The sequence below is a fragment of the Gopherus flavomarginatus genome, chromosome 3 (assembly GCF_025201925.1).
Source record: "Gopherus flavomarginatus isolate rGopFla2 chromosome 3, rGopFla2.mat.asm, whole genome shotgun sequence".
NCBI lineage: Eukaryota > Metazoa > Chordata > Testudines > Testudinidae > Gopherus > Gopherus flavomarginatus.
In genome coordinates, this window is record NC_066619.1 from 136,443,454 (window position 1) to 136,461,065 (window position 17,612).

General features: G+C 48.0%; 1 protein-coding gene and 1 long non-coding RNA gene across 11 annotated transcripts in view; one reads left to right on the forward strand and one right to left on the reverse strand.

Moving 5' to 3' along the window:
• The window catches only part of TDRD7 (tudor domain containing 7), a 111,837-nt gene that overhangs the window by 92,194 nt on the left and 2,031 nt on the right, over positions 1-17,612 (reverse strand). For 7 of the 8 annotated variants that reach the window (XM_050948217.1, XM_050948219.1, XM_050948213.1 and 4 more), the window contains one exon: positions 726-938. In XM_050948217.1, the coding sequence (XP_050804174.1) occupies positions 726-932 (207 nt within the window). In that variant the 5' untranslated portion in view covers positions 933-938. Of the gene's footprint in view, positions 1-725; positions 939-11,576; positions 11,649-17,612 lie in introns of those variants that run through there. The other variant, XM_050948220.1, reaches the window with a different exon arrangement.
• LOC127048494 (uncharacterized) lies at positions 13,970-17,408 on the forward strand. Of its 3 annotated transcripts, XR_007773689.1 has the most exons (6): positions 13,970-14,004; positions 14,772-14,861; positions 15,056-15,238; positions 16,782-16,878; positions 17,048-17,234; positions 17,324-17,408. It is a non-coding gene; the product is annotated as an uncharacterized LOC127048494 (long non-coding RNA). The 3 variants fall into 3 exon arrangements; XR_007773688.1 differs by lacking the exon at positions 13,970-14,004 and having other exon boundaries at positions 14,648-14,861; XR_007773690.1 differs by lacking the exons at positions 13,970-14,004; positions 15,056-15,238 and having other exon boundaries at positions 14,648-14,861.

Consider the following 17,612-nt stretch of genomic DNA (forward strand, 5'->3'; position numbering starts at 1 on the left):
TCTTTCTAAGTGAGCACATTGATTCTTAAGGTGAAAACATTCCAAAGAAAACATGAAAAACAATCAGTGTTTCCATATGGATGCTAAAAGCTTACTCATCTAGTCTTATGGAGCCCCAATTGGTCAAAGTCCTTCCAGAAAGGATCGACTCCCCCGTTCCCCTGGACAGGAGGTCCTGTCCATTTGCTGGATCAGAAAGAAGGCCCTAAATCAGTTTAAACTCAGGCTATTTACCCAAAAGTTCTCTTTATCTGCTGGTCTCTGGAAAATCCAGTCAGAACCTGTATATGTGAACTTCTCCAGGTGGTGGCACGCCACTGAAAGTGTTAGAACCTAAGTGAATTTGTCCAATCACATCACACCACACTGTTCTTAGTTTCTGGACAGCTGTGGTCTTCCTCCCCCATACAGTCCCTGACCCACAATACCTAAGCTTAATAAAGTAAGATATTCTAAAGATATTGCAGGAAATTGCCATATTTGTCACAACCACCATATTATCTAAACACACTCAGAACATGACTAAGCCATAAAGGTAAAAGGATTACGACACTGGTGCTCCCACTATTGCCAGCACTTGTGGGAAACATTGTTGCTAGACTAAGAGCATGAGATCTCCCGAAAATCTTCAGCATAAAGCTAGAGACCAGCAAACCTTACAATGAATTCCAAAGCCAGTTTAACAAGCAACTTGAGAAAAGCCACTAACTGTATAATTTTCTTACCTCACCCATTTTATTAATTTCTATTCTGACAACTCCTGGAACAGTCTTCAAGTATTCTTCCAGCGTAGAATGTCCTAGCTGTTTGAAAGGGATCCAGTCCCCAGTCAAGGATTTGTACTCCCCCTGCAGTCGTGGCAAGGGTATTCCATTTTTATTGGACTGGAGAACAGCTCGAAGCATCTTTGCAACTAGGTCAGATTCCGGCATCTTTATCTGTAACCAACAATAAGCATTTATATGATGAATATTTCATGGATTCTTGCTCTCCTTGCCCACTGATTCACATATGTCGTATGCTAACGTGAGTGAAGAAAAAAGACCACCATGAAACCCTGACTTTGGAAACTAAAACATTTGTTAAATGACTAAACAGAAGCAAAACCAAATACTAGCATGTTCTGGCTTCCACATAACAGACTGGTGAAAGAACAGCAATGCAAAATAACCAAAGAAACAAAATGGATATGTTTAGACTATAGAACAAGAACGTATGAACACCATTGGTGGATCAGCTCAGGGATTATGCCATAAGCGAGTTATGCAGGTCATCCCAAACAAATACCAATAAAACCTTACATCATTGTGGCTTTAATTTATGCCATACACTTTGGAAAAATTATATTTTTGGAGGACAAAATGTTTTAAAAGCATATTGTAATATTTTGTATGATTCCCAGAAAGAATTGTGTTAAAACTGAGTTATGTTTGAAAGTAGATATCAGTAATTTAAGGTAAAATATATTATGGGGTGAAATAATCCAAAACCAAGCATTTTTTAACACAGGAAATTCAGAATTAAGGGTAAATGTAAAAAATTCAAACATGTTAAGATACGGAAATGCACAGTTTGGGCACCCAGGGCAGCCTTATCTTTGTATTGACCCGTCATAAACAGATAAGTAAAAGTTAATAGAACAGAAGTACTTCACATCTCTTTTGCCTGTAAAGGGTTAATAAAATCAGTGAGCCTGGCTGTCACCTGACCAGAGGACCAATCGGGGACAGGATACTTTCAAATATTGAGGGAGGGAAGTTTTGGGTTGTGGTTCACTCTGAGAGCTCAGAGGGACCAGATGTGCAACCAGGTTTCTCTCCAATCTCTCCGATACAGGCTCTCATCAGTTCACAATAGTGAGTACTAGGTAGATAAGGCGAGTTAGGCTTATGGTTGTTTTCTTTATTCGCAAATGTGTATTTGGCTGGGAGGAGTTCAAATGTGTATTTTGCTGAAAGGATTTTAATTTGTACTTGTATACTTAGGCTGGGAGGGTATTCCCAGTGTCTACAGCTGAAAGACTAACATATTCCATCTTAAATTTACAAAAATAAATTTTTACTGTTTTTTCTTTCTTTAATTAAAAGCTTTTCTTGTTTAAGAACCTGATTGTTTTCTTATTCTGGTGAGATCCCAGGGGACGGGGTCTGGATTCACCAGGAAATTGGTGAGGAGAAAGGAGGGAAGGGGGAGAGAAAGGTTAATTTTCTCTCTGTATTAGGATTACTTTCTCTCTCAGGGAGAGTCTGGGAGGGGGAGAGAGAAGGAGGGGGGAAGGTGGATTTTTCTCTGTTTCAAGATTCAAGGAGTTTGAATCACAGTGATCTTCCAGGGTAACACAGGGAGGGGAAGCCTGGGAAAAGCAACGGTGAGGGAAAGGGTTTACTTTCCTTGTGTTAAGATCCAGAGGGACTGGGTCTTGGGAGTCCCTGGGCAAGGTTTTGGGGGGAGCAGAGTGTACCAGGGACTGGAATTCCTGGTTGGTGGCAGCGCTACAAGTACTAAGCTGGTAATTGAGCTTAGAGGAATTCATGCTGGTACTCCATCTTTTGGACGCTAAGGTTCAGAGTGGGAAATTATACCATGACAACCCCATACAATAACCATAGGATTATGATTAAGGCATTATAATGTTTGTGATTCCAATTTGGATTAATCTAATGTTTCTTAAAAATAAATCTATTTCTCTCCCCCACTCCTCATAGTGTCACTATGGTGCAGCATTAGGTGCAGAAAGGCCCAGTCAAGGTTGTTCCGGTGCCCTATCAACCTAAGTCTGCCCCATTCATGTGATTTGAAGCTGCTGAGCAGCCTTGTGTTGATTAGGAAGGCATCATACAAAGCCAATATTCCAACCACACACCAAAGAAAAGGGGGCATCCAGTCAGTGCTTCGCTTCATCTCTGACACAGGTGATGAGACAGTCTCTGCAAACACAAGTACCCAAATAGTACAGATACTAATGCCAGGCAGTGAATGCTGATAGACAGCAGAGCACACTGCAACACAAGCGTTGATCCACTGAGAACACCAATACTAAGGCAGGGCCCTGAAGGGCTGCCAAAATAACTCACTCCTCAACAGGTGTATAGCTAAAAAATGCTAGAGTACCAAGAACATTAGAATGAAAGCAGACACCAAAGCACAAGACACAGATATAGACAGATGCAGCTGAGCATCAAACAAGCCACATCTCAAGAAAGGTATGCTAAATGGTGTGGACCTAACTGAAAGGAAGAGACTTACTAAAAAAGGATCCCCAACGGCTTTGAAGCAATTGAGAGAAGAGCCGGAGCAATGACTGGCAGAGGAACAGCTACTGCAGGACTTCTTTGCTGTACATAGTCAAAAGAAAGTTTCTGACCAGTTTAAGGCAGCAATTAAGCTGAGTGTTACCTGACCACAGCCAGGGGGCCAACCTCCATCCTGTTCCCACTGCCATTGGGGGCCAACACTCTTTACAAATTGTGCAGTTCTGCCAATCTCCAGCCCAGGAGTGAAAATCCTAGCTCATGGTATCTTTAAAACAGCAATATTATCGGAGAAGATATGATGTACTCAATTAACAACTGTTATCGAAATAAAAATATAGCTAGCTAGTTTTGCCATACAAGCTCATGTTTCTATGTTAAACCTCAACCTGCAAGTACATAACACTATGCAATATACCATTTCATATTGCACCTCAAATTTAGCGGGCTACATGGACAGACTCCCTATTATGCTAACTTTTAATCCTGCTCCTAGCAATAACAGTCTCTCTCTCAGGGCTTGTCGACATTACTGCGCAGGGTTGATCTAAGATACACAACAACTTCAGCTACATGAATAGCGTAGCTGAAGTTGACGTACTTAGATCACTTACCACGGTGTCTTTACTGCAGGAACTTGACAGCTGACGCTCTCTTGTTGACACTGCTTGTGCTTCTTGTTCTGGTGGAGTACTGGAGTCTGCAGGGGAGCGCTCAGTGGTTGATTTATCGCATCTACTATTAATGCGATAAATCAACCCCTGCTGGATCAATTGCTGCCCACTGATCCGGCAGGTAGTGTAGACAAGCCCTCAGAAGTAATCTCATAGGGCAACACTGTGCTCCAGAAGAACTGATTAGGGTATACATTTAAGAGCTTAATAATGGAAAGCTCACAAAAATGATGTGGGCAATGTAGCCAATAATCAGTTTGTAACTACTGTCCAATTCATTCTCTTTTCAAACCTGTTGGTGAATGTACTCTTCAGAAAACTATTTGCCATGTTTCAAAGTACCGGGGGAAAAGAACTGTGGATTTTGTTTCGCTCTTTCCCCACCCCCAAAAAAGAAGAGTATTTATTCTCACAGAACTCAAGCCAGCTGAATGGATTCTCCACAAAAAAAAACAAAAACAAACAAACCACACACACACACAACGAACAATACCACTTCTAGGAAGAGAATAATTAGTACGTTTCAGATCAAAAAGTGTCTCTTGTAAAGATGCCCATGTGGAACCAGAGACGAATGGAAACTTCTGAAGCTAACCATCCAAGATTTATCCCGTAAACAAGAATTTTATGTCCTGATGTTTTTGAGAACTTATTCAGATTTAAGGTTTTCTGCTCCCCAGCTGTTTCCCACTCTGTTCATATACAGCTGAATAAAGCTGCACATTCCCAGCATGCAGCACTGTAAGTAAAATGTGTTTCTCATGCATTGAGATGTCCAGCTACAAGGTTGTTCATCTCCTCAAAAGAAGCTTGTTACCCACACATGATCTAAGAAATTTAAAAGGTGCAGAAGCAACCACAGAAGCTCTACTTTACTTGTCAGACTTTAGACTGAAGCCTGGTCAACACTACGATTTTAGGTTGAATTTAGCAGCGTTACCTTGATTTAACCCTGCACCCGTCCACACGACGAAGCCCTTTTTTTCCAACTTAAAGGGTTCTTTAAATCTATTTCTTTACTCCACCTCCGATGAGGGGATTAGCACTGAAATAGGCCTTGCGGGTCTAATTTGGGGTAGTGTGGATGCAATTCGATGGTATTGGCCTCCAGGAGCTATCCCAGAGTGCTCCACAGTGACCACTCTGGACAGCGCTCTCAACTCAGATGCACTGGCCAGGTAGACAGGAAAAGGCCCATGAACTTTTGAATTTAATGTCCTGTTTGGCCAGCGTGGCGAGCTGATCAGCACAGGTGACCATGCAGAGCTCATCAGCATGATGCGCACATTGCCGGGGCACATTGCCTGGCCCATAGTTTGTGAGAAGTCTATGTCCATGTCTATGTCCTCATCACTCTTGTCACCACGCTGCCGTCACCTCCTTGCCTGGTTTTACTTTTGGAACTTCTGGTTCTGCGTTGAAAAAAGGCATGAAACAATTGTCTGCCCTTGCTCTAATGGAAAGAGGGGTGACTGATGGCATGGCTTAGAGGGAATTAAAATCAACAAAAGGGGTGACTTTGCATCAAGGAGAAACAAACAACTGTCACACAGAATGGCCCCCTCAAGGATTGAACTCAAAACCCTAGGTTTAGCAGGCTGTTGATTTCACAAAACAAATCAAGTCAATTTCTTGTCTTCATCCACTCCATCTATCTTTTCCATCTTAGGCTGGCAGCAGACAGTGCAGTATGACTGCTAGCCATCGTCATCTCCTGGGTGCTCAGCAGAAAATGGGAATGACCTGGCTGAGTCACTCTCATGTCTGCCCAGGCACCTCTGACTGATCTCACCGAGGTCGGCTAAAAGAGCACCCAGAAGTGCAGTGATGGCTATCAATCGTAATGCACCATCTGCTGCCAAAAGGCAATGAGCTGCTGCTGTGTAGCAATGCAGTCCCACGTCTGCCAGCACTCAGGAGACATATGGTGACGGTGAGCTGAGCAGGCTCCATGTTTGCCATGGTATGGCGTCTGTACAGGTAACAGAGGAAAAAAGGCACAAAACCATTGTCTGCCGTTGCTTTCACGGAGGGAGGGAGAGGGGGGCCTGACGACATATACCCAGAACCACCCGTGACACTGTTTTTGCCCCATCAGGCATTGGGATCTCAACCCAGAATTCCAATGGGCAGTGGAGACTGCAGGAATTGTGGGATAGCTACCCACAGCTCAACGCTCTGGAAGTCGACGCAAGCCTCGGTACTGTGGACGCAGTCCGACAACTTAATGCACTTACAGCATTTTATGTGGGGACACACACAATCAACGGTATAAAAATGATTTCTAAAAAACCAACTTCTAAAATTCAACCTGATTTCGTAGTGTAGGCATACCTTAAGAGTCTACACTACAGTCTACCTGTGGCTGGTCCATGTCAGCTGACTTGAGCTCCAAGAGCTGTTTAATTGAGATGTAGATGTTTGGAGGGGCAGCCCCAGAGTTCGGGCTCTAGCCTGAGTGTCTATAGTGCAGTTAAACAACCCCTTAGCCTGAACCTCATGAACCCAAGCCAGCTGACACAGACTAGCCATGTAGACAAACATTGAGAACTTGTCCTTCCCCTTCCATACTCCATCTTTACACTGCCCGTGCCGAAGACAAAAGGGAAACTTAGACCCACCTTGTTTGGTGAGCTCCAATTTAAGAACCCTGAGATGTTTATATGAAGACCAAACTTATCAAGCACTTCAGCTGCCTGGGCTGCATTTCATGAGTTTTTCCTCAGAGTACACCTCTACCCTGATATACCGTGACCTGATGCAACACAAATTCTGATAAAACGCAGTAAAGCAGTACTCCAGGGAGGCGGGGCTGCGCACTCTGGTGGATCAAAGCAAGTTCGATATAATGCGGTTTCACCTATAACACAGTAAGATTTTTTGGCTCCCGAGGACAGCATTACATCGAGGTAGAGACGTACTTGTAGTCTAAGTGGTCTGTCAGACTCAGACATCTGACTAGGGCTCACACAGTTCACAAACAAAATGACTGAACATAGCAATCTCAACTGTAACCTATTTTTTGGAACTGCGGCTCAGGATAAGATAATTAAACACATCCATACTAAAAGATAACTGGTTATATAAATCAAAACTTGTGATTACCACAATTTGACATAGTCCTTAACACTCAGCTCACACAGCCAAACAAACAGAAGAGTTCAGTATTTTATGACTAGGGCTCTGTGTTTGTCACGGAAGTCACGGATTCATTAACTTCCCACAATATCCATGACTTCTGCAGTAGCCAGTGCGGCTGACCCCAGGGCCGCCCAAACCGCTGGCTCTAGGGCCAGCTGCTCAGGTGGCCCCATGGACAGCCATACTGGCCACTGCTGGAACAGCAATGCAGCCAGTGGTGGGCCCCAGGGCCACCTGAACCAACCGCCACTCAGACAAGCCCCCAGCAGCTGTCCCTGGGGACTGACTGTGTGTGGCAGTCCCTGGGGTGGCCCCAGGCAGCTAGAGCCACTGGCCTCTGATCCCCCACACACATCCTAGCAGCACCCCCCCTCCCAGCCTCAGCTCCATCCCTTCAAGATTTAGTCAGGGGCATTTATAATCTAAGTCATAGACAGATCACAGACAGCAAATTTTTGTTTATTGCTCATGACCCAAACATGACTTTTTCTAAAATACCCTGTGACTAAATTGTGCCTTATTTATGACAATCCCATTTCCACTGAAGTCAAGCGTAGTAAGATTTTCAATGGAATGGTAACAGGCTTTAAGCCAGCGGAGGGCAAACTACAGCCTGCAGGCCAGATCCAGCCTGTAAAGGCTTTCAATCCGGCCTGCGGGATTGCCAGCCCCGTGGTGCAGTGGGGCTAAGGCAGTCTCCCTGCCTGCTTCAGCCCCGCACCACCCCCAGAAGCGGTCGGAACCACATCCCTGCAGCCCCTGGGGAAGAAAGGGTCAGATGGCTTTGTGCACTGCCCTCACCTGCAGGCACTGCCCCACTCAGCTCCCACTGGCCAGGAACAGGAAACCACAGCCAGTGGGAGCTTTGGGAGTGGTACCCACAGGAGACAGCAGCGCACAGCAGAGCTGCCTGCCCCACCCTAACCCCAGGAGCCACTTCCGGACATGTTGGCCACTTCCAGTAGCAATGTGGGACCAGGGCAGGCAGGGAACCTGCCTTAGCCCCACTGCATCCACTGCCAGCCAAGCCAGAGCCCACAACCCGAACTCCTGCACCTTGCACGCCAACCCCATCCTGATTCCTCTAGCCCCCTGCCTTACCCCAACCCAACCCCCCTCCTACACTTCAACTCTTTGCCTTGAGCCCCTTCCTGCACACGCCCCCTCCCACACACCACACTGCTTCCTGCACTCCAACCCCCCTGCCCCAGCCCTACATTCATGGCCCTGCATACAACTTCCCAATCTAGATGTGGCCCATGGGCCAAAACGTTTGCCCACCCTTGCTTTAAACACTAAAAGTCTAGAGAACAGTGTGTGTATATATTCATTTACATTATCACATCTGATGATTTATGACACAGGTAGCTCATTTTACAGTAACATGCATTTTTATGATATGCCATGATGTAAGAATTTATTTTTGTACAATAGCTATATTTAGAAAGCTATTTGTTTAATTCAGGTACATGGAATTATTTTGCTCAGAATTAAGCCACTGCTATCAAAATGTGCTTATGTACTACTGTGATGGTGCTAGAGAAACCCAGAGATATGATCACTACTGTGGGCAAACTGACAAGAAGGTAGAACCAAGTTCCTAACCCTCACTTCCCCTACACGTATTACAGACGCACAAAATTAACTCTCAGAACTGCATGGAAAGATCCTGGGGAGACGTACAGGCTTTCACTTTTTTTTTAGTTTGTGTATTGAAAGATAAACTTTTGTATGGGAAAAAAAGCAGGTATTAAAGACCTGGGAGTTTTGGGAGAAAGCCACGGGATGAATAGATATCGTTGATTTAGACTTTTCAGCTATGACTGGTTTGTTACACAGGCAGAATTAAGATTGTTTGGATGTTCCTTACTGAGAATTTTTCTGTTTAGTGAGGTGTGTGCATCAACTGATTGTCAAGGTAAGTCACAATTGTTTATGGATCTTCACTTTGTAATTTCCAAACTTTTAAACGTACGGAGCTTGTCTTCAGCCTAAGGACAAGTTTAATGATGCTCTTGAATTGCATTTAGCAGCCTTAACTGAATAGTTATTCTATTTCGTGTCTGTGGTTCTGTTTTTATAAAATATTAAGTAGGTAATCAACAAAAGGGGTAAGAGAAGAGAAAAAACAGGATTTTGGGGGAAAGAGTGGAATCTTGTGATGCTTCCCCCCACACACACTCCACAGTTGAATTAGTTATTTTTCTTCTGTTTTTAGTTCATATTTCAATAGACTAAACCTCCAAATTTCAACCAGATTTATCATTTTTTAATTATATTAAAACTGTAGTTAAAATGGAAGTAGAAATCAACGGAACCCTATATAAATTATATCATATATGGCATTTGTTATCTGCTGTTTTATCCAATAAATCCAGATGGCAAATGTTACGACACAAATAGAAAATTATTCCCAATGTTAACTTGGGAGGAGAATTACACAATGCACCACCTTATAAAGTTGGAATTTAGCCTTATTTTGGATTATTCCAAAATAACGTCAGGAATTTGTTAGAGGAATAAATAATCACAAAAAAGTATTTACAGCCCTGTCATCTAATTATGTAGCTCAGATTTGCTTGACATTCTCATACAATTCATTCTGTACTCGATAACAGCTGTAATTTTTGGGAGGACACCATAATATTCACACGAATTTGTGTTCATTTGTGCACATTCTAAGAATGGAGCCACAATGGCACCTCAAAAAATTATAATAGGTGTCATCATTTTGTAGTTCCTGCTCATGTCACTCAAGCATTTTTCCAACGTCATTGTACCATTTAAAACAGATTTGTTAATCGTTAGGCTTTTAAGAACAACAGAATGGCTGTACTGGGTCAGATCAATGGTCCACCTAGCCCAGTATCCTGTCTACTGACAATGGCCAATGCCAGGTGTCCCAGAGGGAGTGAACCTAACAGGTAATGATCAAGTAATCTCTCTCCTGCAATCCATCTCCACCCTCCGACAAACAGTGTCTAAGGACACCATTCCTTAACCCATCCTGGCTAATAGCCATTAATGGACTGAAACGCAATACATTTATCCAGTTCTCTTTTAAACGCTGTTATAGTCCTAGCATTCACAACCTCCTCAGGTAAGGAGTTCCACAAGTTGACTGTGCACTATGTGAAGAAGAACTTCCTTTTATTTGTTTTAAACCTGCTGCCTATTAATTTCATTTGGTGGCTTCTAGTTCTTGTATTATACGAATAAGTGAATAACTTTTCCTTACCCACTTTCTCAACATCACTCATGATTTTATATACCTCTATCATATAGACTCATAGACTCTAGGACTGGAGTCTCCTCTTTTCCAAGCTGAAGAGTCCTAACCTCTTTAATATCCCTTCATATGGGACCCTCTCCAAACCCCTAATCATTTTAGTTGCCCTTTTCTGAACCTTTTCTAGTGCCAGTATATCTTTTTTGAGATGGAGACCACATCTGTATGCAGCATTCAAGATGTGGACGTACTATCGATTTAATATAAGGGCAATAATATATCCGCCGTCTTATTCTCTATCCCCTTTTTAATGATTCCTAACATCCTGTTTGCTTTTTTGACCGCCTCTGCACACCGCGTGGACATATTCAGAGAACTATCCACAATGATGCCAAAATCTTTTTCCTGACTGGTAGTTAAATTAGCCCCCATCATATTGTATGTATAGTTGGGATTATTTTTTCCAATGTGCATTACTTTACATTTATCCACATTAAATTTCATTTGCCATTTTGTTGCCCAATCACTTAGTTTTGAGAGATCTTTTTGAAGTTCTTCGCAGTCTGCTTTGGTCTTAACTATCTTGAGCAGTTTAGTATCATCTGCAAACTTTGCCACCTCACTTCTTACCCCTTTCTCCAGGTCATTTATGAATAAATTGAATAGGATTGGTCCTAGGACAGACCCTTAGGGAACACCACCAGTTCTCTCTCTCCATTCTGGGAATTGACCATTTATTCCTACACTTTGTTCCCTGTCTTTTAACCAGTTCTCAATCCATGAAAGGTCCTTCCCTTTTATCCCATGACAACTTAATTTACGTAAGAACCTTTGGTGAAGGACCTTGCCAAGGGCCTTCTGGAAATCTTATCCACATGTTTGTTGACTCCTTCAAAGAACCCTAATAGATTAGTAAGACACGATTTCTCTTTACAGAAACCATGTTGACTTCTGCCCAACAATTTATGTTCTTCTAGGTGTCTGAGAATTTTATTCTTTACTATTGTTTCAACTACTGTGCCTGGTACTGACATTAGACTTTGTAGTTGACTTGTCTGTAATTCTACTAAGAGTAGTTAGTGGTGTCATTGAAGTCAAGAACACAGTAGAATTGAAAAAAAATTAGACATATATGGATAAGACCTCCTGTAACTGCTGCTTGGGAAGCATAAGATGCTGCAACAGGTAAAAGATGCAAAGGATCTTTTTAGGGAGGCCTCAGTGTTGCCATCAAGAGAGTTCTTCAAGGTTTAATCTTCATAAATGTATCCTCTGGCTAACCTGGAGACGTATACTCTTGAATTCTCTATGATCACCTCAGAGTCTGATGATCAGCAGAGATGGAGCATCCATATGGACCTACTTGGGGATGTATTTTGGCCAATCACTGTCAATCATTTCTTGCATGGGATGATGTCCAGGCCTCACGTGAGATGTGCTATGAAATGTACTAGAAGGAGTTCTAGGTAACCGTGGGCTCTCTTGCATTTTCAGCATCTGTGCTGTTCTGGAGTTGAACATTACTGGGGCTTCCCTTCAGAATAAGGGGCAGGGGTAAAAAGAAGGAAAGAGTGAAAGTGGCTGTTAGAAAGTAGGAACATTTCTAAAACTTTCACAGAGAGGGAGCTTAAGGCAGAGGACTGGGGTGCATGGTGCAGGAGGGTCTGGTCCCATGCTGCTCCCGGAAGTGGCTCCTGGGGGTGGGTGGGGCAGGCGGCTCTGCCCTGCGCTGCCCTTGCCTGTGGGTACCTGCTCCGAAGCTCTCATTGGCCACGGTTCCCCATTCCTGGCCAATGGGAGCTGCAGAGGGCAGTGCCTGTGAGTGAGGGCAGCGCACAGAACCCCCCACCAGGGGCAGCAGGGACATGGTGCTGGCAGTTTCCAGGAGCGGCGTGGGGCCAGGGCAGGCAGGAAGCCTGCCTTAGTCCTGCTGCGCCATGGGGCTGGCAATCCTGTAGGCCAGACTGAAAACCCCGACAGGCTGGATCTGGCCCGAGGGCCATAGTTTGCCCTCCCTGGAGTTAGAGGCTAATATGAAAGCTGAAGTACCATCTCAGGCCCCTTCCAACAACCCAAGAAAAATACTCATAAGGATCCCAGCACCCTTCTCTCGTGCAGTTATTTGCAAGGCTGGACTAGGGGAAGAGAGAACAGAGTTCTTGCCAGGGTGTTGCCCCTGGGCAGTACCCTCAACATCCTTTTAGTAGCCACCAACTAGTAAATACCTGGTAAATTAAACCAGTCTCTACTGAATTATAGGCTTCAAGATCTTTTCTATAGCCTAACTCAGCTCCATTACACACTAAGAAGGGGCATATATTAGTCTGTTTTAGTGGGGGGCGTACCACAGGGGAGAGGAAAGGAGCAAACAGAATTTCAGCTTGGCTATTAAAGTTCACCTACACTTTTGTTTAAAAATACAAACCATCTATGTAGTTATTCCCCAGATATTACTTAAGCAATGTCACAAGGATTCCACTGCATTAAAAGTCTTCAAGTTAAAGAAATAATGAGTTTACACTATTATATGTGCCTTTGCAAGAAAAGGGTCTTAGATTTTACTATTCAGACCACATGATTCCTTTTCTAAAAGATACAAAAGGGAAATATAATCTTAGGAAGAGATTGAATGTTTACAGTTTCTATGAAGATCAAGATTCTTCTTGTCCCGAGAGCCATTTAATATTTTGTGTAATTAACATCACTGACAGTCTTCCAATGTTACAGTCGTTAAAGAGGAAAAACATGCAGGAGGATTAGACTACATGACTTCGCTTGGGATTTTCCATGTTACACACTTATGCAGTGTGCATAGGACAGAGACACACACACCAGGAGGGGATGGGCAGGTTAGAGCTGTAACAGGGGAGGAAGGGAAGCAGCAACAATTATGTGGTGTGCATACCACACACAAACGTACCAGAAGGGGATGGGCAGGTCAGAACTAGAACAAGGGAGCAGGGGAAGATGTAACAGTTATGGGGTGTGCATAGGAGATACACACTCGGGGAGGGGCGGGGCAGGTGAGGGCTGCAACAGGGAAGATGCAACAGTTATGATGTATGCATAGGGGATGAACACACACACACACACACCCCCCCGGGAGGGGTTGGGCAGGGCTCTTAGTAGGGAAGATGTAACACAGGTATGTGGTGAGCATAGGAAACACACCCCGGGAGGGGTGGAGCAGGGCGGGCCTGTAACAGGAAAGATACAAAACAATTATGCGGTGTGCATAGGGGAGAATCACACACACACACACACCCCCTGGGAGGGGCGGAGTGGTGCAGGGCAGTTACAGGGAAGATGTAACACAGGTATGAGGTGTGCACAGGGGACACCCCCCCCCCCAGGAGGGGCGGAGCACGGCTTTAACAGGAAAGATGTCACAGTTGTCAGGTGTACATAGGGGAGAGACACACATTCCAAGTGGAGTATGGCGGGGCTGTACCAGGGAAGATGTAACACAGGTATGAGGTATGTACAGGGGACACGGACACACATGGAGGGGCGAGGCAGTGCTCTAACAGGGAAGATGTAACACAGGTATAAGGTATGCACAGGGGACAAGGACACACATGGAGGGGTGGTGCAGTGCTCTAACAGGGAAGATGTAACAGGTATGAGGTGCGCACAGGAGACACGGACACATACACACACATCTCCAGGAGGGGCGGGGCAGGGCAGCAACAGGGAAGATGTAACACAGGTATGAGGTGTGCACAGGGAACACACACATACAGAGGGGCGGGGCCGGGCAGTAACGGGGAAGATGTCACACAGGTATGCGGTGCGCATAGGGAACACACACACACATCCCCCCTGGAAGGGGATGGGGCAGGGCAGGGCAGTAACAGGGAAGATGTCACACAAGTATGAGGTGCGCAAAGGACACACCCACCCACCCACCCCCCGGGAGGGGTTGGGGCAGGGCAGGGCAGTAACAGGGAAGATGTCACACAGGTACGAGGTGCGCACAGGGGACACAAACACACACACCCCGGGAGGGGTGGGGGCAAGGCAGTGCTGTAAAAGGGAAGATGTCACACAGGTATGCGGTGCGCTCAGGGGACACACACACACACACACACACACAGCGGGAGGGGCAGGGAAGGGCTGTAACACAGAAGATGTCACATATGTATGCGGTGCGCAAAAGGGACACATGCACACACCCGGGGAGGGGTGGGGGCAGGGCAGGGCAGTAACAGGGAAGATGTCACACAGGACACACACACATCCCGGGAGGGGTAAGGGCGGGGCAGGTCAGTAACAGAGAAGATGTCACACAGGTATGTGGTGCGCACAGGGGACGGACACACACACACCTCCACCCCAGGAGGGGGGGGTGAGGCAGGGCAGTAACAGGGAAGATGTCACACAGGTATGCGGTGCGCACAGGGGACACACACACACACACACACCCCGGGAGGGACAGGGGTGGGGCAAGGCAGTAACAGGGAAGATGTCACACAGGTATGAGGTGCGCACAGGGGACACACACACACACACACACCGGGAGGGGTGGGGGCGGGGCAGGGCAATAACAGGGAAGATGTCACACAGGTATGAGGTGCGCACAGGAGACACACACGCACACACACACCCCGGGAGGTGTGGGGGCAGGGCAGGGCAATAACAGGGAAGATGTCACACAGGTATGAGATGCGCACAGGAAACACACACACACAAACACACCAAACCACCCCCCGGGAGGGGTGGGGGCAGGGCAGGGCAGTAACAGGGAAGATGTCACACAGGTATGCGGTGCGCACAGGACACACACACACACACACACACACACCGGAAGGGGTGGGGGCAGGGCAGGGCTGTAACAGGGAAGATGTCACACAGGTATGCGGTGCGCACGGGGACACACACACACACACACCCCGGGAGGGATGGGGGCGGGGCAGGGCAGTAACAGGGAAGATGTCACACAGGTATGTGGTGCGCATGGGGACACACACACACACAAACACAGCGGGAGGGATGGGGGCAGGGCAGGACAGTAACAGGGAAGATGTCACACAGGTATGTGGTGCGCATGGGGACACACACACAAACACAGCGGGAGGGATGGGGGCAGGGCAGGACAGTAACAGGGAAGATGTCACACAGGTATGTGGTGCGCATGGGGACACACACACACACCTCGGGAGGGATGGGGGCAGGGCAGTAACAGGGAAGATGTCACACAGGTATGCGGTGCGCACAGGGCGCGTACACACACACACACACACACACCGGGAGAGGCGGGGCAGGGCAGTAACAGGGAAGATGTCACACAGGTATGCGGTGCGCACAGGGACACACATACACACACACCCCGGGAGGGGTGGGGGTGAGGCAGGGCAGTAACAGGGAAGATGTCACACAGGTACGCGGTGGGCACAGGGGACACACACACACACAGACCCCCAGGGAGGGGCGGGGTGGGGCAGGGCACTAACAAGGAAGATGTCACACAGGTGTGCGGTGCGCACGGGGACACACACACACACACACACACACACCCACCCCCCGGGAGGGGTGGGGGCGGGGCAGGGCAGTAACAGGGAAGATTCACACAGGTGTGCGGTGCGCACAGGGGACACCCACACACACACACACACACACACACCCCGACACCACGGGGAGGGGCGGGGGTGTGGCAGGGCAGTAACAGGGAAGATGTCACACAGGTGTGCGGTGCGCACAGGGACACACACACACACCGGGAGCGGTGGGGGCGGGGCAGGGCAGTAACAGGGAAGATGTCACAGAGGTATGCGGTGCGCACAGGGACACACACACACACACACCGGGGGGGGTGGGGGCGGGGCAGGGCAGTAACAGGGAAGATGTCACACAGGTATGCGGTGCGTACAGGGGACACACACACACACACACACACACACACACACACGCACCGGGGGGGGCGGGGCAGGGCAGTAACAGGCAAGATGTCACACAGGTATGAGGTGCGCACAGGGGACACGGACACACACACACACACACACCCCGGGAGGGGCGGGCGCGGGGCAGGGCAGTAACAGGGAAGATGTCACACAGGTATGCGGTGCGTATAGGGGACACACACACACCCCGGGAGGGTCGGGGGCGGGTCAGGGCAGTAACAGGGAAGATGTCACACAGGTATGCGGTGCGCACAGGGGACACACACACACACAGACACACACACACCCCGGGAGGGGCGGGGGCAGGACAGGGCAGTAACAGGGAAGATGTCACACAGGTATGCGGTGCGCACAGGACACACACACCCCAAGAGGGGTGGGGGCGGGGCAGGGCAGTAACAGGGAAGATGTCACACAGGTATGCGGTGCGTATAGGGGACACACACACTCCCCGGGAGGGGTACGGGCGGGGCAGGGCAGTAACAGGGAAGATGTCACACAGGTATGCGGTGCGTATAGGGGACACACACACCCCCTGGGAGGGGTAGGGGCGGGACAGGGCAGTAACAGGGAAGACGTCACACAGGTATGCGGTGCGCACAGGGGACACACACACACACACACCCCGGGAGGGGTGGGGGCAGGGCAGGGCAGTAACAGGGAAGATGTCACACAGGTATGCGGTGCGCACGGGGACACACACACACACACACCGGGAGGGGCGGGGGCGGGGCAGGGCAGTAACAGGGAAGATGTCACACAGGGACACACACACACACACACACACACACACCCCGGGAGGGGTGGGGGCAGGGCAGGGCAGTAACAGGGAAGATGTCACACAGGTATGAGGTGCGCACAGGGGACACACACACACACACACACCGGGAGGGGTGGGGGCAGGGCAGGGCAGTAACAGGGAAGATGTCACACAGGTATGCGGTGCGTACAGGGGACACACACACACACACACACACACACACACACCCCGGGAGGGGTGGGGGCAGGGCAGGGCAGTAACAGGGAAGATGTCACACAGGTATGTGGTGCGCATGGGGACACACACACACACACACACCGGGAGGGGTGGGGGCAGGGCAGGGCAGTAACAGGGAAGATGTCACACAGGTATGCGGTGCGCACAGGGGACACACACACACACACACCGGGAGGGGCGGGGGCGGGGCAGGGCAGTAACAGGGAAGATGTCACACAGGGACACACACACACAGACACACACACACACACCCCGGGACGGGCGGGGCGGGGCTGTAACGCACGTTTAGAGAACGGAGTCGCCCCCCCAGCAGCGGCCCGGCACGAGCTGATCTCGCGGCCCCGCCCCCCTGGGAGACCCGAGTGTCCCCGCTCGCCCGTTGGGGGGGCCCGGACACCACACCGCGCTGCGCCGCTGCCA